This window comes from Cucumis sativus, chromosome 3 (genome assembly GCF_000004075.3).
Source record: "Cucumis sativus cultivar 9930 chromosome 3, Cucumber_9930_V3, whole genome shotgun sequence".
NCBI lineage: Eukaryota > Viridiplantae > Streptophyta > Magnoliopsida > Cucurbitales > Cucurbitaceae > Cucumis > Cucumis sativus.
The window spans coordinates 21,162,493-21,187,437 of NC_026657.2; the positions used below are offsets into that span (position 1 = coordinate 21,162,493).

Here is a 24,945-nt window from a genome sequence, read left to right on the forward strand (position 1 = left end):
ATTAAAAATAACAACAAATAAATCTGGACAACACACAATGACTCGAAGCAAGAGATGCTTTTATCTTTGCTAACTTATGGATTACTTAATTAAACACATGTTTTCTTCTAATTATACTCCATTCATCCAAGAAATGGCCTTAAATTTATAGACAAATACCCAACAAAGTGATGTTCATCTCGAGACTTAAAGATTTTTCTACATTGGATACTCATAACATTATAGTTTAATACTTTTTATGCATACCCTAGCCTTAAGGCCTTATCGTATACTTTTTATGGTCCATCTTTTACGACTAAATTGCAATCAACGACTCTAAATTAGTCATTTCTTTTTAAAAACGACTACTATTCTTTCAAAACACATGCTACCTTTGACCTTTATAAATATTTCAAAACTACTATTAAACAAGAAATTTATAAAAGTATTGAATGAAAGTCAAGACTTATAACAATGTATTGGACGGTGAAATTGAGACTTGGACACAACCACATCGTTTTAAGATTTTGCCACAATATTCTTATCGAGTTGTACTTCAACAGTATTTTTGAAACATTTATTAAAGATTGAAAGTGATGTTCCAATTTCTTTTATAGAACAATAACGCTTTTAAATAAATAACTACAGAGTTTAAAAAGTTTGATGGTTAAATTTTATTTATTTATTTTTGTAATTTCGCATATCCAATAGTGTCATTGGTTAAAAAAATAAACTAAATTATATTCATATGGTTGATAGGAAAATTGAGACAAGGTAATCACACTTGACATTCATGTGTCGTAACAAGATTTGTAGTTTAAAGGATAAATGACTTTTCCACCGGTATGTTGTTTATTATACACACTCTAAAGCTTAGGTCAAAGAAGGAAAGAAATCTCATGAGCTTAAGGTTTCAAGTGTTTAGAATGGACATGCATTTGATATGAATGTTGATCTAAGGTTCCTAAATTTAAATTTGAGAATCGAGTCAAGCCAACCCCTCGAGTTCTTTGGTCCAAGGACATGCATTTGACATGCCTAACAAATCTTATTTTCGTGAGTTAATTGACTTTAAAACTAGGAAAATTGTATCATATATATGACAAGCTAGGGACATGCCTAAATTTTTTTTCTCATATAAAAAAACCAGCATATAACACTTTTTTTTCTTCATATTACAAATATGACAAATAATTAGATATATTATATGATTATTAGAGGGCTGTCAGCTTATAAAATTGCTACTTTTACAATTTAGAAAATGTAGTGACATGAATACTATTATCATAAATTGTTTTGCTATTTTCACAAATGTCCTTTAAAACTAAAATATTATTACAATGAATTCATGTGTTTTATCGGCAAAATCCTTCTAGTTTAAACATATTTAAAAAATATATTTTAAAGAAAAAATTACTTTTTCTAGTCTTTACATTCTAATGAATATGCGTTTAATCCCTTAGTTTTAAAAATAATAAACTTTTTAGTTAATTTTAAAAAATAGGTTTATTAGATGTTAGAAGTTTTTTGTTGTTTGATTTTATAAAAATAATTTTAGTATATTTAAAATTTAAAATAAAAATAGTTTTGAAAGAGAAAAAGAGAAGTTATTCTTTCAATTTAAAATATGGTATAATTATTTAAAATAAAAGTATAAAATAATTGAGGAACCTTTTAATCCTATTTTAACAAAATAAGTCAATTTTAGAAAATAATTTTCCATTTTCAATTACTGTCTTGAGTTATTTATTTTGAGAATGGTGGAAAAGACACATAGGCAAACCATCACTTTTGAGGTGAAGTCTTCCGTCACTATCAACAACATTAAGGCCAAGATTCAAACGGGTAGAGATAGTTGGAGATCATGTAATTTGATTTAGTTAATTAAAAACCATGTAAATTTGCACTTATATTTGTGAGTAATTTGATGAGGTTTTTGTTTAAATTTTGATTTTTTTTAGAATTTGAAAAGGATTATTTTCGTATTTTTCTTGCTTCCAAAGCATTTGAGTTGTAAACTATTGGAAATAAGTCCCATTAAGATACTAGAAAATTGAGATATGTCAATGACATCATTTGATTGGGAGTATAGATTCATCAATAACATTTGGATTTTCTTGACCAATATTTTGGCTAGAGATTGAGTAGCTTAAGTTAGGTTATCATTGTAATTGTCATGAGGTTATTATTTGATTGATATCTTATTTCAATCTAATTACCATCTTTACCATTATATATTTGTATATCAATTTAATAGCTATTTGATTCCTATCCAACTTTTATTGTAGAGGTAACCGTAATGTATAACGTATTACGAGGGTGAATGACACTATATTCTGAAGACTTCAGAAACAAATGATTCCTTAAATTATTGATGTGGCAAAACATACCAAGTGTAGTCACTGAACGCATGTTGGTCAAAATAGAAGAACATATAATAATTACATATCAATCAAATTTTATGCACAAGTTCGTTCATCCACGAGGGTAATTTAGAGTTTTCAGTTTCAATTTTTCTTTAATTGTGTTGGTGTCAAATTTTGCTAAAAAAAAAGTCAAACTTTGGGCCATGTGCCTAACTTTTTCAAATGTTTTTTTTTTTTACAATTTTGCGATTGTTCTTGTTCGAAAAACTTTTTCATTTTGTTACATCGACGGTACGGTTTGTTATATTTATGAAAATTAACTAATTATACAAGTATGTGAATGTTTACCTTTTATTTAATTTTTATAAATTAATTAATTAATTTTGATAATAAAAAAAAAGACTTTTTCAAAATATTTGGTGAAATGTTTTATTTTTAACCGTTTGACTCGTAAAAAGTTAGGCAAAAAAACTTCATAGTCTCACTCAACTTTATAAATTCACCAAATTCATATTAATATTGAATCACTCGTCTATAATTTTGAGATGTAATTGGATGAAATTGATAAAGTTGGCATTTCTAAGGGTAAAAAATGAACTTTCATTATTATAGTAAAAAACCTTGAATTACTTATTTTTTACTTAGATGTATTGGTTGAAGGAACAAAAGCAAAGCCTTTCCCTTCTACCGCCCCCCGTCACAGCCACCATTGGGGTTTCTTTGAAAACCGTACTCGAGGGAAAAACTAAGGCGAGCCTCAACCTTTTCTAGGGTTCACTGCCACTCAGCTCCACCATGCATAGAATCGCCGGTTCACGACTCAGGTCGCTCAAGGTCAGTCTATTCCTTCTTTTTGTGTTTAATTAATCTCTTTTCCGAATCGAAGAAACGTGTTGCCTTTATAGATCTGGTCTTTGTTTTGTTTTGTTTTGTTTTGTTTATGTTTGCTGCTCTTTAATGTGCCCTGGATATGGTTTCTTTCTGACGATTTAAAGCTTGACCATCCCTTTTGATCCTCTATTGTTTACCTAGTTATCGGATGCTTGGGATGAAAAATGCTTATGCTGCTTTCACTCGGTTGTTTGGATAGATGGGCATTCGTTTTTACGTCTTTCAGAAATGATTATGTGATTAACTCGTATTGTCAATACAGTTATGGTTGTTGGTTTTTTTTACATGAAATGGTTCATCCATGGTTTGGATGGTGAAAAATAATTTATTTTTAGTCCTATTCAAAACTAGATTTATGCCTTGAGATTGCATTTCCTACATTGTGTGTCTCTCATGAACGTATGTTAGAAAGAGTTGTTCACAGTTTCTTATTTTGTGAATTAGAACCATGCGGCCAATTTGGGGGCCTCTAGGTTTGCAACATCCAGTGCAGTTGCTGCGAGACCAACGTCTGGAGGGTTTTTTAGCTGGCTCACTGGAGAACGTTCAAGCTCTCTTCCTCCAATGGAAATACCTCTATCTGGCATTACCCTCCCACCACCATTGCCCGATCAGGTTGAAACAAGCAAAACCAAGATTACAACACTTCCTAATGGTGTCAGAATAGCTTCAGAAACTTCTTCGGTATGTGTGGCTTTGAAACTTATTGTTTATCATGGCTCTTCCTGAATTAATTTGTATAGTTAACATGTTTATTTCCTTGTTTATCATACTGACAAGTTTTAGACCGGTTGGCTAACCAGAACCCTGCAGCCTCTATTGGGATATATCTTGATTGTGGGTCCATATATGAGACCCCGTTGTCTTCTGGAGCATCACATTTGTTGGAAAGGTTGGCCTTCAAGAGTACAACGAACCGAAGCCATTTGCGCATTGTTAGGGAAGTAGAAGCTATTGGTGGCAACACAGGTGCCTCCGCCTCCCGGGAACAAATGGGATACACTTTTGATGCTCTAAAGACATATGTTCCAGAAATGGTGGAATTGCTAGTAGACTGTGTCAGGAATCCTGTATTTTTGGATTGGGAAATCAATGAAGAGGTAATTAGTCATCTGGCCACTTGTTTGGAAGTATATCCATGTGATAAGTGATAACTGTGTTTGAAAATGGTAGTTTTGGACTTCTGTATCCAATGCTGATATGTTGACTCCATGTGTTTATACAGCTGCAAAAGCTAAAAGCAGAAATTGGGGAACTTGCAAATAACCCCCAGGGCTTACTCCTTGAGGCAGTTCATTCTGCTGGGTATTCTGGTGCACTTGCAAATCCTCTTGTGGCTCCAGAGTTTGCATTAAGCAGATTGGATGGCACCATCTTGGAGGAATTTATTGCTGTGAGATCTTGCATTCTTTTCCGTTGATCTCGTTGTTTCCTTTCTTTTTCTTTTGGTCCTCTATGGATGAAGGCCATGCGACCTACTTTTTTTTTCTTCATACATGATATATCTTCTTAACCCCTCAATATGAGGTAATTTCATGTGGTTGTTCCCTTTTGTGTTTTCTGGTATTTTGATTTCCACTTTTGGATTTCAGGAGAACTATACTGCTTCTAGAATGGTGCTTGCAGCATCAGGGGTTGATCATGAGGAGCTTTTATCCATTTCAGAACCTCTTCTATCTGACCTACCCAATGTACCTGGTGTGAAAGTGCCGGAATCTGTCTATGTTGGAGGGGATTATCGTCGTCAAGCTGACTGTGGGGTGTGTAACTGTAAATGTATTCTAATTACTTTTTCATAATAACTCTCTGGACCATGATCCAAACCTTAAACGAGGTAGAATGCATGTGACTTGGATGATTTTTATACTTGAAGTCTTCTAAATTTCTAACTATTTGACAACCATATACGGGAGTAAAGAAAAGTGAATTATCAAAGAATTGAACATTACTTGGCTAAGACAGGTAATTTGACCTTTGGTTCCTGTGAATGGCTGTGGGGATGATAAACTTGGTTTCATATCATAAAAAGAGAAAAATGAACTCGGTTGTTATTCTATGATCTCACAGTCACATATATATTGTTTTTTATTGCTTCATTGTCGTATATTCACATAGGCTTTTCATTTGAGCAGAGCACACATGTTGCCCTGGCTTTTGAGGTTCCTGGTGGCTGGCATAAGGAGAAAGATGCCATTGTTTTGACGGTTCTTCAGGTACTACGTTTTATTAACTTTTTATTGTAAAGATGGCGTCCTATTATACGAAGGCAACTTCATCAAATTGTCTTGTTGGATTATTTTAAAAATGAAGAATAGAAAACATGTTCAAGTAATCTCATAACAGGGGTAAAAAAAACCATGGCTAAAAATTTATTCTTTGATGAATACTATTAAAGTCTCTCAGTCATGCAGATGCTTATGGGAGGTGGTGGTTCATTTTCTGCTGGGGGCCCTGGTAAAGGCATGCACTCGAGGTTATGTAAGTATTACATTGGTTCTCGATTTAGCATTTGATTAACATTTTCTTCACCTTTTTATCTATGGCCTGTTCTTTAATCTCTTCTTATTTGTTATCGGCTTTACGTGTGGTTAAATATTTTCATTTGCTTTGGATTTGAAACAGATCTCCGAGTATTGAATGAGTACCAGCAGATTCAATCTTTTTCTGCATTTAACAGCATCTTCAATAACACTGGACTGTTTGGAATTTATGCTAGCACCGTAAGGCACAATCCAATTGTTTGATTTTTTATTTGGTTAATTTATTAAGCCGTCATCTTATGAATATAGCTGCCAAATTATGTGCAGAATTATGGTCTGATTATTCGTCTTGCATTAATTTAATTTTATGTACTTATCTATCATAATCTCAATTACAAATGTGTAATCTTTGGGTCCAGGGTTCTAACTTTGTAGCCAAAGCAGTTGATATTGCTGCATCAGAACTAATCTCAATTGCAACTCCTGGACAAGGTTCGTGGATTTTTGTTTATTATTTTTGTAACCAAAGCAGTTGATATTGTTAACATGTCTTGCTCTCTATTTGTTGCAGTTTCCCAGGTGCAGCTTAACCGTGCCAAAGAGTCAACAAAATCTGCAGTTTTGATGAATCTAGAATCCAGGGTACTCTATCCTCTCTCTCTCTCTCGCTCTCTCTCTCTCTCTCTCTCACGCGCACCATATGTCTTTTATCGGAGGACCCGATTGTCGTGGTTGTTTTCACTTTTATGGTGACATGTGAAATTGAAAGCAGACCCTTTCCTTTTGAAAAAGGAAAAGTAAAGAAAGAAAGAAACAACTGCAAGCTGACATTTCATTATCTTGCAGATGATAGTGTCTGAGGATATTGGGAGGCAGATTTTGACGTATGGAGAGAGGTATCTTTTGTGATCAAACTTAGCTTCCAACTGAAACAATTGCACAATTACTTCTTCCTCCAATTTCCTTTTACTCCATGAGCCTTGTCCTTGTCTTTGCATTCTCCAGTAAATTAAGTTTTTGGGTGACGTTTTTTCAATATTCCAGGAAACCTGTTGAGCACTTCTTAAAGGCCGTAGACTCGATCACTTTGAACGATATTACTAACATTGCCCAGAAAGTTATATCTTCTCCTTTAACAATGGCATCATATGGAGACGGTAATCTTCTCACTTGTGACTCAAACTAACAAATCTTGATGTAATTACTATATCTTTTATTAAGATTGACATCCGGAATCTTCATGGTTGGTGTTGCAGTTATTAACGTGCCGACCTACGAGTCTGTTAACAGCCTGTTTCACAGAAAATGAAATACCTGTGCATTTTGAAGCTCATCATTTCTGATACCGTCTGTTTTTTTGTTGTTCTTCGCCCTGGAAGCAGTTTCAACTTTGCTCTCGCCTTTCACAATAAATTATTCGAATGAAAGTTTTCAGATGATGTAAAATTATCTGTTTGTTTCCAATTCATTGAGTTGCTCCCTGTGAATTGTGGAGGAGTTTTTGCCCTATTTATTTGAATATTAACCCGGCCATTTTTTTTCTCCTGGCAGTTTTGGTATTAATATTTTCAAGACCAACTTAAAACTGTCTAAAAAATGTTCTTAAATTCATAGGTCTTTTCTCCAAATCTTCAAGCAAATATATCCATTGGTTGTTATATTATTCTTTTTTTCTTGATGAGCTTAATAGTAAAATAAATTAGCTAAATGTGTATGAACAGGAATACATCAATGGTTTTGTTGCAACTAACGCATAATTTTTTAGTACATTATTGCTTTGTTGCATGATTGGTTTTTTAGCTTTTCGTTTGAGTCCCACACTGATTTAAATAATAATTCAATCAATTGGAGAATTGATATTATTTTATTAACAAACACCTTTGGTCTCTATATTTTCTTTTTATTGAAGTTAGTTCAAGTTTAAGATATTATAATGATTAATAGTTTTTCAATTAGATTTAAGTGGTTTTTCTATGGGATTGATGAATGGATCAAATATTAATTAATTATAAATTTACCCTTAATTTTGACCAGATTTTAAGAACTGTAAACAAATATTTTAAATTTTAAGGTCCCTTTTTGGCTTGTAATTATTTTCATTTTTACGTTTTAAATAAAGTACAAAAAAATAATCATTTGCATTATTACGTTTTCAAAAACAAAAAAAAAAAGAAAAAATATATAATTAAGACTGGTATTTTAAAAAAGAATATGCGAAATAGCCCACTCTCAAAAATAATAAATTGTCATTTTATTTGCTTTCTAATGTTGTTTTAAAAAAATTGTGAACATCAGATATATTATTTTATTTTTTAAGCATAAATTTTAAATTTGAATTTCAAAATTTTAAATAGGAACCAAAGGGTTTTTAAATTTATGACAATTTTTACTTAAAAAGGGTAAACAAATTAAACTAGATGAAATATTAATATTGTTGGAAATATCAAGATCCTAATCAATTTTATGAAAATTGATGAAAGTTTTTATAGTTAGTGAATGAAATTTTGAATTTTGAATTACGAATTTTATAAAGTAAGATAACATTTAGATGTATATTGTAAAATATATGTGTAAATACCAATGGAATAGAAAGTTAACAAAATAAGGGCAAATTCAAAACCAACTCGGAAAGTATGGTGTTAGTTGCAATTATATAGGTTTCAAAATAAAATAAATGAGTTATGAAACTTATCTAAATTTTAAAATTGGACCATTAAACTTTGATAATTCAAATTTTATTATTTATGGGTCTAAGTATTAGAATAATTGTAAAGTTTGAGGGTCCAATTTTAACGGTTGTTACTGTAAAAAGATTGAGAATGTAATTGTAAGTACCTCCTACTATTTATGAATGCTCACTTCGAATTTGTAAAAAAAAAAAATAATAATAATACCAAATATTGGAAATAAATTAAAAAAGAAGTTTGTGAAAAATGATAGGAGTTAAGTAACATAAGATAAAAGAATAAGAAGAGAAGAACCATTTAGGTAAACGAAAAAAGGATAACATTCAACATAATAGAAGATAATGAAAAAGAAAAGTGGACAAGTAGTATAAAATATTGAAATAAAAAGAGATGAATGATGGGGGAGAATGATTCGTATTGGAGTACGCAAAAATGAAATGAATGTTAAAAGCAAAAGTTGGTATTTTATGTATTAAAAAGAAAGTGAGGGCCCAGATAGAGGGAGGTAAGAGCATCAGACGGTCATCATAGATAGCATACTCCTCCAACATAGAAAAGGAAAAACAATGATTGGGGATACAGCGAATCACACACCCATTTGGCATCTGCCACGTTTCATTAGGGTCCTCCACTCCGAACGAGTCTTGTGGATTCAAAAGTAAACCAAACCCCACACCCCCACACCCCACACGCACATTACATACATCAACGCCTCTCCTTCCATCTCATCCTAATCAACGCTCCTAAATACATCACCACACACACCACCAAAATTCCATCAACACTATATATACCCCTCTCCCTTCTCCTTCTTCTTCCAACTGCGATTACCATTTAACACACAACCAAAACAGAGAAACCCATATTTCAAACTCATTCTTTTTTGTTCATTCATTAACTCCCTTGGATTTTTAATATGTCTTGGCAATCTTACATTGACGATCAGTTGATGTATGAGGTTGATGGCCAACATCTCAAAGCCGCTGCTATAATCGGTAACGACGGTTCTGTTTGGGCTCAGAGTTCCGCTTTCCCTCAGGTTTCCTATGATCGCCTCTTTCTCGTTCTTATATGCTATATTCTTTGTTCTCTTTTCTTCTCCCTTCTGGTTGTTCTCCATGTTATCATCAATTCGGCTCCCTCATTTTCTCTTTTCGATATAATGACCGCATTTCGTCAAAATCGACTATCTACTCCGCTTCTTTTTGCTTATTATGATCTTGATGAGATCTGACAATTTTGCACTTTCATTTTTTTAAAAAACTTTCGCCTGCTCTGCTTCTGGATGTAATGTGTCTGATGTAATTTGAGGAATTCTGTTTCGAATACATTTAACTGTATTGGGATTAGAAACTTTGCCATTGTTAACTATGCTTGTTGATTAAGCACATTTTTCAATGCAATTGTGTTGGCTGATAGTAGTTTCTGGATGAATAACTATTTATCTTCCTTTGCTATTTTAGTACAAGCCAGAAGAGATTTCTGCCATTATGAAGGATTTTGATGAGCCTGGATCTCTTGCCCCAACTGGGTTACACCTTGGTGGATCAAAGTACATGGTTATTCAGGGAGAATCTGGAGCTGTTATCCGTGGAAAGAAGGTATGCTTTGGTACCAGTGCTATCTTGCTGTGATTCTCATCTTATGATAATCCATCATCCATCATCAATGTTGCTCATTCTATTTTCTGAATAATCTAATACAGATTATACATAGACCTGATTAGGTCAGGACTGGTTATTCTGCGAGTATAAAGAACAATGACTGCATATTCCGATCATTAAGCTATTTTTGTTTTCCTCACTAAAAGATGTTGAGTGAAAATTGTTAATCCGACTTTGGCTAGTTGAGCCATCACTAATGCGTTCTTCTCTACGAATCAAATCTAAAGAAGAGACCAAAACTTGTGTGGAAGATTATTTTCTTCACTTTATCTCTAATCTGGGACTTGTTATGTTTCAAAAACATGCATGCTCACACAGTATTGCCTATGCATGTCAAACTTTCAGTTTCTCCATTGTGGTTATTCTAAGATTCTACATTTTTTCTTATTGAATCATTAATAAAGCACTATCCAATCCAACTCAGTTCCTCAAATTTCCAATTAACATACAATCTTAGACATTGGACTTCGCATCAAGCAATAAAATTCAGCTGTTTTCATAAGAAATGCAGTACAGTTTGTGATGGTTCTTGAAAATTGGTTTATGTTTCATCCACCTGATGACAGGGCACTTCTGGGATCACTGTAAAGAAAACAACCCAAGCACTGATTTTTGGTTTATATGATGAACCTATGACTCCAGGACAGTGCAACGTGATTGTTGAGAAGTTGGGAGATTACCTGATTGATCAAGGCCTCTAAATTCTTCTTCTATTCTATACATAATTGGGATTTTGAACTGGTGTCCTGCTTTTATGGCTGTGAACTGCTTGGTTAGAGAAAATAACAGTGTGGAGAATCAGGATGAAAAAGCGAGAGTGTGGTGATTTTGGTCGATGATTTCTACCCATTCTATGTATTCTTGGCTTCTATTTTTCCCCTTCTTTTTGTGTATTTATGAATACACGGCTTCAAATATGAATTTATGAAAGCATTACACGTATGAGATTGTACTTATATATTGTTATTTTGGTTTTTAATATAAGTATTCAAAAGTTGTGATGAGTACATTGTATGTGAGTAATGAGTAGCCGTAATCAGAAAGGAGGTATCTTGGAAAGAAACAGCATGGAACATAAGCGTCACTACTATTTATTTTCATTTATTTAAAGAGAACCGACATTTTGTTCTGTTGATTGATTGAAATTTTCTAAAAGAATTTTCTATTTTTACCTTTAGACTTCCGGATGAATTGACTGGGTAAGTTTTTTTGTTTTTGTTCTTACTCCCCACCCTTATGGTTACTCATTGTTTAATTAAAATTTTAAAATGGGTACATCTATATTTCCTTCTACGTAAGTTGTTAAAAGTAGAAAGAGAACCAAACTATTTTAATCTTTGTAAATTTTCTTTTCTATTTTTGAAAAAAAATGATTAGTTACTTTTGAAATAGAATTTACCGTTTAGTTGGGAAGTTCCCATCGAACATTAGGTGTGGTGAGTGCTTTGGAGTTGGGGTTCATAATTCAACTATTTATCGTTACGAGTTTGGACTTTTGGACTTTTGGTAACTCAACTAGGAGGAGGGTGGTGAGAAACTGCTTTTATATCTTCTTCCTTGCATGCTTAGCTTTGCCCAACGCCCATTAACAAATTCTATCACATACTTTAGGATCGTTGGGCCATTCAGACCAAACTCTTTTATTGAAAATTTGAAACTAAGCTTCCATTTGGGGTTTCATTTAGAATATGCTAAAATTATTTTATTTTTAAAAATTTTACTACTTTTTTTTACAATTTGGTGAAAAATAATTGTTAATTACAAAAAAAAATAATTTACTTTTTAAAACAATAAATCTTGTTAATGTAGTCCCATTTAGTGACCTCATTTGTGAAGATACAACATGATTATCTATTAATTTTTTTTTGTCACAATTTTTTTTCTAAGGTTACATTTTTTAATTCTTAACCAAAATTTAAAAGTAAAAGGTATTTTAAAGACTACTTTTTTTTACTTAAAAAAAATTAGGCTTATTTAAAAGAAAATTATTTGAAATGAAAAACTTATTACAAATAATAAAAATAAATCACAATATAGTATATTTGTGATATTTTATAAATATTTTAATTTATTTTATTATATTTTAAAAAACTAAATACAGAACTAAGGAATTTTGTTAGGGATAGAAAATTATTTTAAACTAGTGATTAATAAACTTGATATCAATTACAAATCTAACTGTCCTCAAATTAGAATCAAATGCATAAAATTTGACAAATTAAAATAAATTTGGTAAACCTTAAATAAAAATCTATTAAATAAAAGATTAATTTATGTTTAAATTCAAAAGTTAGTTATTTTGTAAATTATTTGTAAAAAAAAGTAGGAGGTCGTGCATATTTGAATGTTGTTAGAGATCCAGTTTATAAATTATTTTAAATAATTGTGTATTTCATTGATATATTTTCAGTAATACAAAGTGTACATATACCTAAAATAATGCAACTTATAAGGAAAGAATAAATACAGTAATATACTCAATGATTATGGTCAAATTACTATAATTTTGGTAATACCCTCTCTCAAACTCAAGTTGGTAGAGAAGAAGTCACCTTGAGTTTGTGAAGTAACAAAGTGAAACAGGGAGAAGAGAGAGCTTTAATGAAGATATCGACAGGTTGGTCAATGGTGGAGATGGATTGGAGATGGAGAGTGTTGCTTTGAAGATGATGGCGAACAAAGTGACAATCGTTCTCAATGTGCTTCGTTCGTTCATGAAATACATCATTGTGTGCAATTTGAATGACATTGCGGTTATCACAATGAAGAATAGTGGGTGATGTCTGTGGGGCTCCCATATTAGTGAGTAGCCAACGAAGCCATAGTAATTATGAAGTGGCATAAGGTAGAGCACGATATTTGGACTCAATGCTAGAATGAAAAACAACAAATTGTTTCTTGCTACGTCAGGAGATAAGAACATCACCTAAATGGAAACAATAACTAGTGGTGGATCTTCTATCAGTGAGGTCTTCTGCTCAATCAACATCGGAGAATCCAAACAGAACCAGAGAGAACAGTGAGGAGAAGTGTAGACCATAACCCAAAGTTCCTTTAATATAGCAAAGAATACGAAGGACAACAGTGAAGTGAATAGTTCGAGGGACAATCATGAATTGACTGACAATGTGAACTGCAAATGCAATGCCTGGACGAGTCACAGTTAAGTAAATCAGGTTACCAACAAGTTGCCAGTACAAAGTAGGATCGTCAAGAGGAAAACCATCAAAAGGAATGAGTCACACATTTGGATCCATATAAGACCAGATCGACTGAGAAGGTCAGATGTATATTTAGCTTGAGATAAGTAATAGCCATCAGAAAAGGAGGAGATCTCAAGGCCAAGAAAATAGCTAAGAGTTCCTAAATCTTTCATCTCAAAGTGCTTACCCAGGTAACATTGCAAGTCAGATATTGTTTGAGGGTCATCACCTATAATAATCATGTCATCAGCATAAAACAAAAGGAGCACAATACCACTAGATGTCTGGCGAGTGAACAAGGCCGAATCATGAGAGGTAGAGGTGAACCCAAGTTGAGTAATAGTGGAACTAAAAGTTGCAAACCAAGCTTAAGGAGCCTGATTGAGACCGTAGAGAGCACGACGAAGAAGACATACTTTCTGAGGTGGCGGAGTAGTACCAGGTGGTGGTTTCATATAGACTTCTTCAAATAGAGTTCCATTAAGGAACGCATTTTTAACATCCATTTGAAGGAGAGACCATTGTTTTGCAATTGCAATGGCTAAAAGACTACGAACAGACGTCATTCGAGCTATTATAGCAAATGTTTCTTCATAATCAATGTCATATTCCTGATAATAACCTTTGGCTACAAGTCGAGCTTTGTATCGTTTAATAGATCCATCAGAGTGCGTTTTGATTTTAAAAATCCACGAACAGCTAGTAGGTTTCTTTCCAAGCGGTAAGTCAACATAGTCTCAAGTGTGAGTCTTTTCTAAGGCTTAAAGTTCTTCATGCATTGCTTGCTGCCACAATGGGTTAGTATTGGCTTTCTTATATGAGGAAGGTTCAATTAGAGACATGATAGTGGAAAAATAATGGTAATCTTTAAGATGATAAGGAGTTTCTCTTACCCAAGTAGACCGTTGACCATAATCATTGAGTATATTAAGCAGATTCAGGTTCCTCAATTAGAGAGATTAAAGATTTGGGAGCATAGGAATATGATCAGATTGAGTGAGCTCAGATATGGGTAGTGGACAATGTGTAGTGTCAAGTGATGAGGTAACTGTGGAAAATAGATCAGTAGAAGAATCAGTGAAGAATGGATGAGGACTAGAGAGAGATGCATGAAATGAAGAAAGACTAGAAAACATACGATGTTCTCAAAAGGTGACATGACATGATATGCGTAATTGTTGAGAGATGGGATCCCAACAATGAAATCCTTTATGTTCAGTACCATAACCCAAGAAACAATATAGAGGTGCACATGGTTCAAGTTTGGTATGTTCATGAGGATGTAATAATACGAAACATGCACAACCAAAAGCCTTGAGATTAGAGTAAGAGGGGGAAATACCGTATAGTCGTTCAAAGGGGAAAACATTGTGAAAGACTTGATAAGGAAGACGGTTGATAACATAAATAGAGGTGAGGGCAGCCTTAATTTTTCAGGACAAGCAGCAGACAGAAGTTGAGCACGAACAAAGTCAAGAATGTGACGATGTTTGCGTTAAGCTCTTCCATTTTGCTGGGAGGTGTGTGGACATGAGTGTTGAATCAGAGTGCCTTGAATGGGCAAGGAAAGAAAGAAAACGAGAGTCCTTATATTCCATCGCATCATCAGTTCAAAGGATTTTAATTGTACTAGAGAATTATGTGTGAACCATTTTTGCAAAGTCAACATAGATTTGATATAAGAAAGTAAATCCAAGTAAAACGAGAATAGTCATCAATAAATAAGACATAATATCGATAACCATTGACAGTAGTACAAGGAGCAGGACCCTAAATGTCAGAATGAATAAGGCCAAAAGGTGTATCATATAATGAAGTAGAATTAGAAAATTATAAAGCGGGTTGTTTTGCAAGCTTGCAACTTAAACAATCAAAAAGACTAAATTTTGAGACATTATTCAAAGTACCGGTTGTGGGCTATTAATTTTCCATGATCTTCCTAAATAGGTGGAAGAATTAAGTTATTTTTCTATTTATTGTTTTTGGTTATTTGTTTTTTTAATTATGCCCAAAGTTTTAGCAAGCACTAAGTTAGTGGGTTACTAATTTTTGCTTCTTTTTAGACTATAAATACTAGTCCATCAAATTGAATAAAGGTAATAAGTTCCATTTAATTTTCTCTCCCTCTTGGCAATATATCTTACAAAGTATTTATCTTTGCTTTCTTCAAGAAGAGTGCGTGAGATTTTACAGATCCTTTGTTGTAAAACCAACATTTGGTATCAGAGCAGGTTGTCTTCTCATCGCATATTCCAACGAAGATGGCAAGCATCTCGCAGCAAACAAAGGAGAATGGTGGAATGTCGATTCTCTACTCGATGTTAACTCCACACAACTACACGGTGTGGACGATAAAGGCGGAAGCAATCCTCGATGCCCAAGGAGTTCGGGAAGCAATAGAGCCAGCGAGAGGAGCCGAAGTGGATGTGAAGAAAGACAAGAAGGCACGTTCATACATTCTCCAATGCATCCCGGAAGATGTGCTTCTACAAATCGCTAAAAAGAAGACCGCAAAGGAAATATGGGATAGTCTCAAGACAAGGTACTTGGGCAGTGAGCGGGTGAAGATGGCAAGAGTTCAAACCTTGAAGAGTGAGTTTAGTGTTCTTCGGATGAAGGAAACCGAGACGATCGATGAGTTCGCAGGAAAAATCAGCGGATTAGCAAGCAAGTTCACTACCCTCGGAGTTGCACTTGAGGATTCATCATTGGTCAAGAAGCTCCTCGATTCCGTCCCCGACAAATATCTTCCCATTGTTGTTGGAATTGAGCAATTTCAAGATCTCGAAACCATGCCGTTTGAAGAAGCAATTGGACGGATGAAGGCGTACGAGGAACGAACAACACGACTTCGAGAAAACAATAACAACACCGATGGACAACTCCTACTTACCCATGTCGAATGGAAAGCTAGACAAAAAGGACATAGTGGTGATAACTCCTCGATGAACAAAGGGCGCAGATTTGGTGGTACCGATCGAGGAAGATGGCGAGGACGTGGTCGTGGCCGTGGTCGTGGCACTGAGCGTCAAAATTGTGCGGGAGGCACTAGCAACACTGGAAATGGCACTCGTGATAAAAGTCACATTAAGTGTTTCACTTGCAACAAGATGGAACATTACGCGTCATAATGTCGTGGAAAAGGTCGTGACGAGGAAGCTCATCTAACTTGTGCCGCCAAAGAAGAGCCGGCTTTGATGATGGCCATGTCCCAGGAGGGGACACGCACTAGATGTGATCAGGAGGATGCCATACTACTCAACAAAGAGCGGTTGTTGCCAGAGATGTATTGCAACGACAAGAATGGAGAAAATAATGACGTTTGGTATCTAGACAACGGTGCTAGTAACCACATGACTGGCCATCGTGAGAAGTTCCAAGAATTAGATGAAAGCTTCACTAGGAGGGTGAAGTTTGGCGATGGATCAACCATTCAGATCATGGGAAAAGGAACAGTCATGTTCGAGTGCAAGAACGGTGATCAGAAGGCTCTCCAAGAGATAACATTCCAAAATTATGTAGTAACATCATAAGCCTCGGACAAATGACAGAAAACGAAAACAAGGTGCAAATGATAGAAGATATCATGAAAGTGTCTGATAGGAGTGTGAAGCTTTTGATGTCGGTGAAGCGAACTCATAATCGTTTGTACAAGATAACTTTGAAGACACTCAAGCAAGTCTGCCTTCTGACAAGCCTAGAAGATCCAACATGGTTATGGCACGTGAGACTTGGCCATGTAAATTTTCATGACTTGAAGCTCATGGGGGAGAAGAAATTAGTAGTTGGAGTACCACTAGTGACTCAACCGAACAAGTTATGTAAAGCGTGCGTGATTACCAAACAAGCCAGATTGCCCTTCCCCCGTCAATCAACATATAGAGTAGAGAAGCCATTAGAACTCCTCCATGCTGATATATGTGGACCGATTTCACCATGTACTCTTGCTGGAAACAAGTATCTTCTGTTGATCGTTGACGATTCCACGAGATGGATGTAGCTGTATATGTTGGAGGCAAAAAGTGACGCATTTGCAGCATTCAAGAAATTCAAACTATTAATGGAGAATAAGACGGAGTACAAGATCAGAACGCTCCGGACGGATCAAGGTGGTGAGTTCTTATCTGTAGAGTTCACTCAATTTTGCAAAAAATAAGGAATCGAACGACACCTCACCGCTCCATATTCACCACAACAAAATGGCATTGTAGAGCGTCGCAACCGCACCGTAATGGCGATGACGAGATCACTCCTCAAAAGCATGAATGTGATAGAACTAAGTCATGCACAGCGGAAAAAGAATCGAATTTCTACCCTAATTGCCACAATTAACATGTAACCATAAACTAATCAAATTAGGGTTTTAAGAAATATTACCTTTGAAGTTTTCAAAAGGTTTGATATCTTCTTACCAATTCTAACCGAGACCACCATTAGTACTCAACTGCTATCCTCTAGACAAAGAACCGGGTTGTGGGACCCAATTTTGGTGTAGAAAATAATGGAGATAAAATGAGATTGGAAGGTTTTTTTTTCTTTTGTTGAGATGATGAAAATGATAAAAGAGGCAAAAGTTCTTCAACATTTGAAAACACCTCTATTTATAAGCCTAATTACATGCAAAAATGCATGCAATTCATTTCCCAAATCTCCACCTAATGTTCCACTAACAATTAGTGGAACTTAGTGGGCTAGGTGTCTATATCTCATATAGCCACATATCCCACTAAGAGTTAGTGGGATTTTCCAACAAAATGTTGGATTTTTCCACTAACTTAGTCCAAGGGTAAAATGGTCATTAGATATTTCTAGTCAAAAAGTCAAACTTTGACTTTTCTTAGTCAAAAGTCAATATTTTGACTTTTTACCATTTTGTCCGTCTTGACTAAGTCCAACCTCCCAAGCATAAATCCGCATTCATTTTTCCAAAATTCAAATCACATTTGAATATAAGGCCGGTCAAAGTTTGACTTTTCAAAGTCAAAAGTCAACATTTTGACTTTTTACTATTTTTGACCAACTCCATCAATTCCGAGCTTCTTAGTATGAATCCGCATTCATACTTATAGTATGTAAAACATAAAAGCTCTATTTTTAATTAGAAGACCGACGACTATATCACTATATTTGTCGGTTTCCCTTTCTTCTCCCAATTCGAACAATTCGACTTATTTCATCACACTTTTCTAAGTTTAATCCATATGAGCTAGCAGAGGAACCTAATGGACCTATAGATCATGGGCTCCAACGATTCAAGATTAACTAGCTAAACTCTTTTAAACCGAGTTAATCAACATTCGTTAACTAACGGGTCATTCCACTAAAGTCCCGTAGTTGCACTCCCCTCATTATAGATATATTTGTGTCCATTTGATAAAACCATAATCAGTAAGTTAATCCTTCACAGGTTGCTCGTAACCTTGGCTGGGTCAAAATACCGTTTTACCCCCAAGATTACATCTTGCTCCTTAAGTCCCACTAATCCACTATTGAACAATTGGTTTAAGGTTCAACCTTTAAACTTAATCCCTCTCGGGCCAATGAGAGGGTGGGGCCCCTTGTTCAAGACTTGGATTCAGTGCTTAAGAGAGCAACCTATCTACTAACCCTAAAGCGGGTAGGAGTGAATTCCATCTTGTACCCTATGTTCCCAGCTATCCACCCGATCTTACCCCTGAAATGGGAGGCTTATTGGGCCAACGCTGATGAGCTGCCCTCACCTATGCAGATCTAAGGATAATCTCGTGTGAACAGGAGTTCATAGTTAACTCAGGATTAAGACTAAGTTACCTAGGTCATCAATAATTGAGATAGTCAGTTTTAAACAGTAAACGGTGTTATAACGTAAAAAAGACTAATTCATGGTTCAGTCTTATGTAAACATTTTACATAGGATGCCCCCACTTTCATGTCTCTACATGAACGATTAGGATCACCTCGTTTGTACTACAAAGTGGGCCGCATCCATAGTTTCTCTAAATAAGGCGCCCAACCTTTATTTCATATACTATAGACTATTTAGGCTATATACTCGAACTTGATCCACGTTTATGTTTACACATAAAGTTCAAGTTTATTCAAAAAATAGCCTTGGAACTTGATTTATTGGATTTAAGATTATAATATTTAATTTCTCAATAACAACTTTATTGAACAGAATATGATTTACAAACTACGAGTTTTAGGACAAAAAATTCCAACAGAATGTGACTGCAAAATTTTGGGGAGAGGCAGTGAGACACGCGGTTTATTTGTTAAACCGTCTTCCAACGAAAGCCCTTGGAGAACGCACACCATTTGAAGCTTGGATGGGGAGGAAGCCACATCTTGCACACTTGAGAGTCTTTGGTTGTGTGGCATATGTAAAGAACACAACCCCGCACCTCAAGAAACTCGACGATCGAAGCTCACCAATGGTATATTTTGGTGTCGAAGAAGGATGCAAAGTCCATCGCTTATATGACCCAGGCTGTGGAAAACTACAAATTAGTAGATATGTTCTTTTTCAAGAGAATCTTGAATGGGCTTGGAACGAAGTAGTTAGTGACGGTAAGGAGATGGACCAATTTTATTCTGACGAGTTCAAAAACTTGGAGGATGCAGAAACTGGGGTTGAAAATACCTTACCACATGCAACTGAGATACCTGCGATTGGAGAGACCAGTCCATCTCCTCCATCGATGAACACACCGGTTCGTCTAAGATCTCTCAGTGACATCTACGCCAACACAGAGGAAGTTGTAGGTGGTGATGAACAAGAGAATGAGGTGATGATGGTAGTGTCCGAAGAACCGACTTGTTACCAAGAAGCTGTTGCAGAGGGTCGCTGGTATGAAGCAATGGAGAACGAATTAAAATCCATTGAGAAAAATAACACATGGAGTCTGACCGAACTTCCACTAGGACACAAACCCATTGGTATAAAATGGGTGTTCAAATTGAAGAAAGACCCTAATGAAGAAGTTGTCAAGCACAAAGCAAGATTGGTTGCTAAAGGCTATGTACAAAGACAATGCATTGACTTTGAAGAAGTTTTTGCACCGGTTGCAAGACTTGACACCATTCGAGTCATTCTTGCACTCGCTGCAAACCAAAGTTGGGAGGTACACCATCTAGATGTGAAGTCGGCATTTCTCAATGGAGAATTGGAAGAGGAAGTATATGTTACTCAACCGGAGGGTTTTGAGGTTCCAAATGAAAAACACAAGGTGTATAGATTGTCAAAGGCTCTCTACGGATTGAGGCAAGCTCCACGAGCTTGGAACATTCGACTTGATAGGAGTCTCAAAGATCTTGGTTTTAGAAAATGCACTCAAGAGCAAGCAGTCTACACAAGAAGAGAAGAAGAGGAATGTGTTTTTGTTGGAGTGTATGTTGACGATCTCATTGTAACAGGAAGTAGCACTGAAAAGGTCAATAAGTTCAAGCAACAAATGATGGCAAAATTTGAAATGAGCGACTTAGGCCTTCTCTCTTACTACTTAGGAATTGAAGTTGAACAACAGAAGGGTCGAATCCTGCTCAAACAACCAACTTATGCCAAAAGAATTTTGTCCCAGTTTGGAATAGCTGATTGCAATGCCACAAAGTACCCGATGGAACCCAAGGCACAACTTCACAAAGACACGGAAGGAGCACCAATTGATGCTACAGAGTACAGAAGCATCGTTGGTTGTCTTAGATACTTACTGAACACAAGGCCAGATCTTTCATATGCTGTTGGGATGGCGAGTAGGTATATGGAAAGGCCTACAACAATGGATTACAAGGTGGTCAAGCAAATACTTAGGTATTTGAGAGGGACGATTCATTTTGGGCTCACTTATACGAAAGGTCCCAGAGAATTCAATATATTCGGTTACTCTGACAGTGATTTAGCCGGTGATATCGACGGGAGGAAAAGCACAAGTGGAATGACATTCTACTTAAACGAAAGTGGTTTCATGGAACGCGCAAAAGCAAAATACGGTGGCACTCTCATCTTGTGAAGCCGAGTTCATTGCAGCCACTACCGCAACTTGCCAAGCATTGTGGTTAAGATGCCTTGTTAGCGAGATAGTCAGAATGGAGCCAAGGCCGGTAACATTATTTGTGGACAACAAATCCGCAATAGCTCTCATGAAGAATCTCGTATTTCATGGTCGCAGCAAGCACATAGATACACGTTTTCATTTCATTCGAGAGTGTGTCGAGAATGGACAAATTATCGTTGAATTTGTCAACACTGGAGAACAACGAGCCGATGCTCTGACTAAAGCATTGACGGGAGTAAAGTTAGTTGCTATGCGTCAACTACTTGGTGTTCGTAACTTAGAATCATGTCAGAATTAGGGGGTAGTGTGGGCTATTAATTTGCCATGATCTTCCTAAATAGGTGGAAGAATTAAGTAAAATTATGTCCAAAGTTTTAGCAAGCACTAAGTTAGTGAGTTACTAATTTTTGCTTCTTTTTAGACTATAAATACTAGTCCATCAAATTAAATAAAGGTAAGAAGTTCCATTTAATTTTCTCTCCCTCTTGGCAATATATCTTACAAAGTATTTATCTTTGCTTTCTTCAAGAAGAGTGCGTGAGATTTTACAGATCCTTTGTTGTAAAACCAACACCGGTAGAAACGAAATTACGAAGTTTAATAGAGGATGCATGAACTAGACGAAGATGTCAGTGATCTATGGTGGTATCAGTGACTGATGCAGAGATGGGTGGAAACACATGAGAGTGTTGGAGAGATGTAAACTCAAATATTCTTCCCACCTCTCGTCCCGTACCAATCACTTGTCCCGTATGAGGATCCCGAACCTGACATCCATGAGAAGAAAATATAATGATTAGTCCAAGATCACATAATTGGCCAACGGAGGCTAGGTTAAATGTGGGATTGGGAACATGATACGTATTTGACAGATTTATGGTGGGTGTTTTAACAATGCCAATGTGAGATAGACATATGATTGTCATCAGCAGAGTGAATTGAGGGAAGAGAATGAATAGGAATAGGGGAGGATAATAGTGAAATAGCAGAAGTCATATGATTACAACAAGCCGAATCAAGAAGCCTATAACTACCTGAAGTGACAACAAGAGCAGTAGAGTTGGAAGAGAGCACCTGTTTTAGTAAATCATAAAGATCATTTAACTGAAAGTTATGAGGTGTCGTGATATCAAATGGAGTGGCAACAGCAACAATAGGTTGAGAACCAGTTTTAGGAGAGGACTTGGATTTATATGAGTGATCAGGAGAGCGGGGTGGGCGAATGAGACAGTTGTCCAAGATGTGACCTCGCTTGTGACAATACACGTACTCAATAGTAGGACAATCAGTAAACTTATGACCCTGAAGTTTACAATTTTTGCAGAGAGTGGACTTATTAGCAGGTCGAGAATGAGTGGTTGCAAGAGCGACATCGGAGGACAGAGAGGAGACAATGCCAAGCTTTTTTTCCTCAAATAAAATTTTCTGAATGGCGGCGTCGAGAGTTGGCATAGGATTGCAATGTAACAGTGCAGCATAAATTGATTCATACTCCGGGCAAAGACCCATAAGAACTTTGATGAGGCGAATATGATATGGACTAATTTTTGCTTGGTCTAACTGAGTCCAAATTGGTTGAAGGGTGGCAAGATATTCATTCGCAGATTGTCTTCTCTCCTGGTTTAGACTAATAAGATGAGAGTGTAATTGGTAATAGTGAGCAAGTCCAATAGACTGAAACCGGGTGGACAAAAAATCCTAAAGTTCTTTTACAGTATTAAATGCATCAAATTGAGTATGAATTGCTGGAATATAAGTGTTACCCAACCAAGTGATAATTTGATGATATTTGCTATCCCACTCCTCAAATCTTTCAATTTACTTGTGGTCTTCTACCGTGGTTTCTTGAACAATGACATCAAATGGGTCTGTATCAATATTCTAAGTGGTGTCATTAACGTTTTTCATTGGTGGAGTAGGTTTGACCGATTTGGTGACATCTCCGGTAATTATACGCCATAACTTTCGTCCGATAAAAAAACTCTTCATTCGGTGGGCCTAGGTAATGTAGTTTGTTCCATCAAGAATGGTACTAATATGACAAGCAACATCTTTTTCTTCATCTAAACAACATTATTGAAAAATATAGCCAACAAGCTTCCAAAAAAAAATTAGAAATAGAGACCACACAACACGGTAATTGAGGACGTGCAAATCACACAAGAAAACTCAGCATAAACAGAGCCAAATCTGGATGGAAAACCAATGACTGAAAAACGGCAGACTGACGGAAGATGGGATCGAAGATGGAACATATATTGAACGCTATAGCCGAAGATGAGATCAGAAACAGACTTTCTGAAGATGAGATCGGAGACTAAATGCGACATCCGAATTTTGGAGATGGTCGTGTGAACGATCGGAGATGCCCGAGGACAAACCTATCTCGGATGAAGTTGAACGAAGGAAGACATATCTCGTCCTTGTTGGCGAGAAGTGACGACAACCACAGGGATATGGCAGTTCTAACGAAAGCTGAACGGAGAGAGGCAGATCTCGTCTTTGTTGGCGATTTTCAAAAATAAATGACGAAAAACACAGGGGTGTGACAGAGTTGAGATCGAAACAGAGCCTCGTCGGCAAGAAGGAGAATAGAGACCGGAACAGAGCTTCGTTGGCGAGAAGGAGAATAAAATCTCGTCGTCGACTGGTACAAAATCGATGAAAATTGGGTGCGGTGGCGGCTAGGTTAGATTTAACCTAGCTCTGATACCATGTAAATTATTTTGAATAATTGTGTATTTCATTAATATATTTTCAGTAATACAAAGTGTACATATACCGAAAATAATGCAACCTATAAGAAAAGAATAAATACAATAATATACTCTAAGATTATGGTCAAATTACTATAATTTTGGTAATACAATTAAAGATTTAAAAATGAGATAATTAAAAAAAATTACTATAAAGTGATTGTTCTTCTCCAACCAACAACGTCTCTTATTCAACAAATTGAACATCTCTTTTTCAAATAATAGATTTTCTCTTTTTTCAACAAATTGAATATCTCTTTCTCAACGAATTGATCAGTCTCTTCTTCACCAATTTAATTGTCTCTTTTGTCATTTATATTGAAACAAATGGAAGACTAATATATCATGTTTTAAAAACAAGCTCATCAACCTCAAGTCAAAGTCAACATTTAAGAGAAAGTATGGAAAGATTATATATTAGACACTGTAACACTTCTAATACGAACCAATAAAATTAAATTCATTTTCACAAATCAAATTCCCTTGGTTGAAAACTTGAGTGAAATTCCTTAATTATCTAACTTCCAAAAGTTTAACATTCTTGCTTATTTTTATTATTTTACTTTACGTTTTAAAATTTGAAGGCAGAAGCACAAGTCAACTAACCTTAAATACAAATGAAAAGATGAAAGTTAGAAGTTTAGGATGTAAAAGTTGATTAAAGTGATACTAAACCCAATTAAAGATTGAACAAAAGAGTTGGAATGGTTAGTAAGATTGTAATGAAGATGAATATAATAATTGAACGTTAGAGTTTGAATATTTGATCACACATAAGTGTTATTATTTTGACAACAATCTCACACATTCTCCTACTCAAATAAATAATAAAAATCGCATTAATTTGATTTGATTTTGTTAATGAAACATTAATTTTGATAATTTG

The 24,945-nt window shown here is 35.4% G+C and overlaps 3 protein-coding genes across 3 annotated transcripts; all 3 read left to right on the forward strand.

Moving 5' to 3' along the window:
* Positions 1-2,987: 2,987 nt before the first annotated feature.
* LOC101217854 (mitochondrial-processing peptidase subunit alpha) lies at positions 2,988-7,374 on the forward strand. Its single transcript, XM_004149131.3, has 13 exons — positions 2,988-3,179; positions 3,681-3,920; positions 4,040-4,336; positions 4,462-4,629; positions 4,829-4,996; positions 5,369-5,449; positions 5,648-5,714; positions 5,859-5,956; positions 6,136-6,208; positions 6,288-6,358; positions 6,563-6,612; positions 6,761-6,873; positions 6,973-7,374. The coding sequence occupies exons 1-13, from the start codon at positions 3,141-3,143 to the stop codon at positions 7,023-7,025; spliced, it is 1,518 nt and encodes a 505-aa protein (XP_004149179.1). The 5' UTR covers positions 2,988-3,140; the 3' UTR covers positions 7,026-7,374.
* A 1,834-nt stretch (positions 7,375-9,208) lies between these two features.
* LOC101218089 (profilin) lies at positions 9,209-11,196 on the forward strand. The gene is made up of 3 exons (XM_004149132.3): positions 9,209-9,442; positions 9,867-10,004; positions 10,634-11,196. The coding sequence occupies exons 1-3, from the start codon at positions 9,320-9,322 to the stop codon at positions 10,766-10,768; spliced, it is 396 nt and encodes a 131-aa protein (XP_004149180.1). The 5' UTR covers positions 9,209-9,319; the 3' UTR covers positions 10,769-11,196.
* Positions 11,197-15,531: 4,335 nt separating this feature from the next.
* Positions 15,532-16,401, forward strand: LOC116402439. The gene has a single exon (XM_031881689.1). It carries the CDS (start codon positions 15,532-15,534, stop codon positions 16,399-16,401), a length of 870 nt encoding a protein of 289 aa, XP_031737549.1.
* Positions 16,402-24,945: the final 8,544 nt, after the last annotated feature.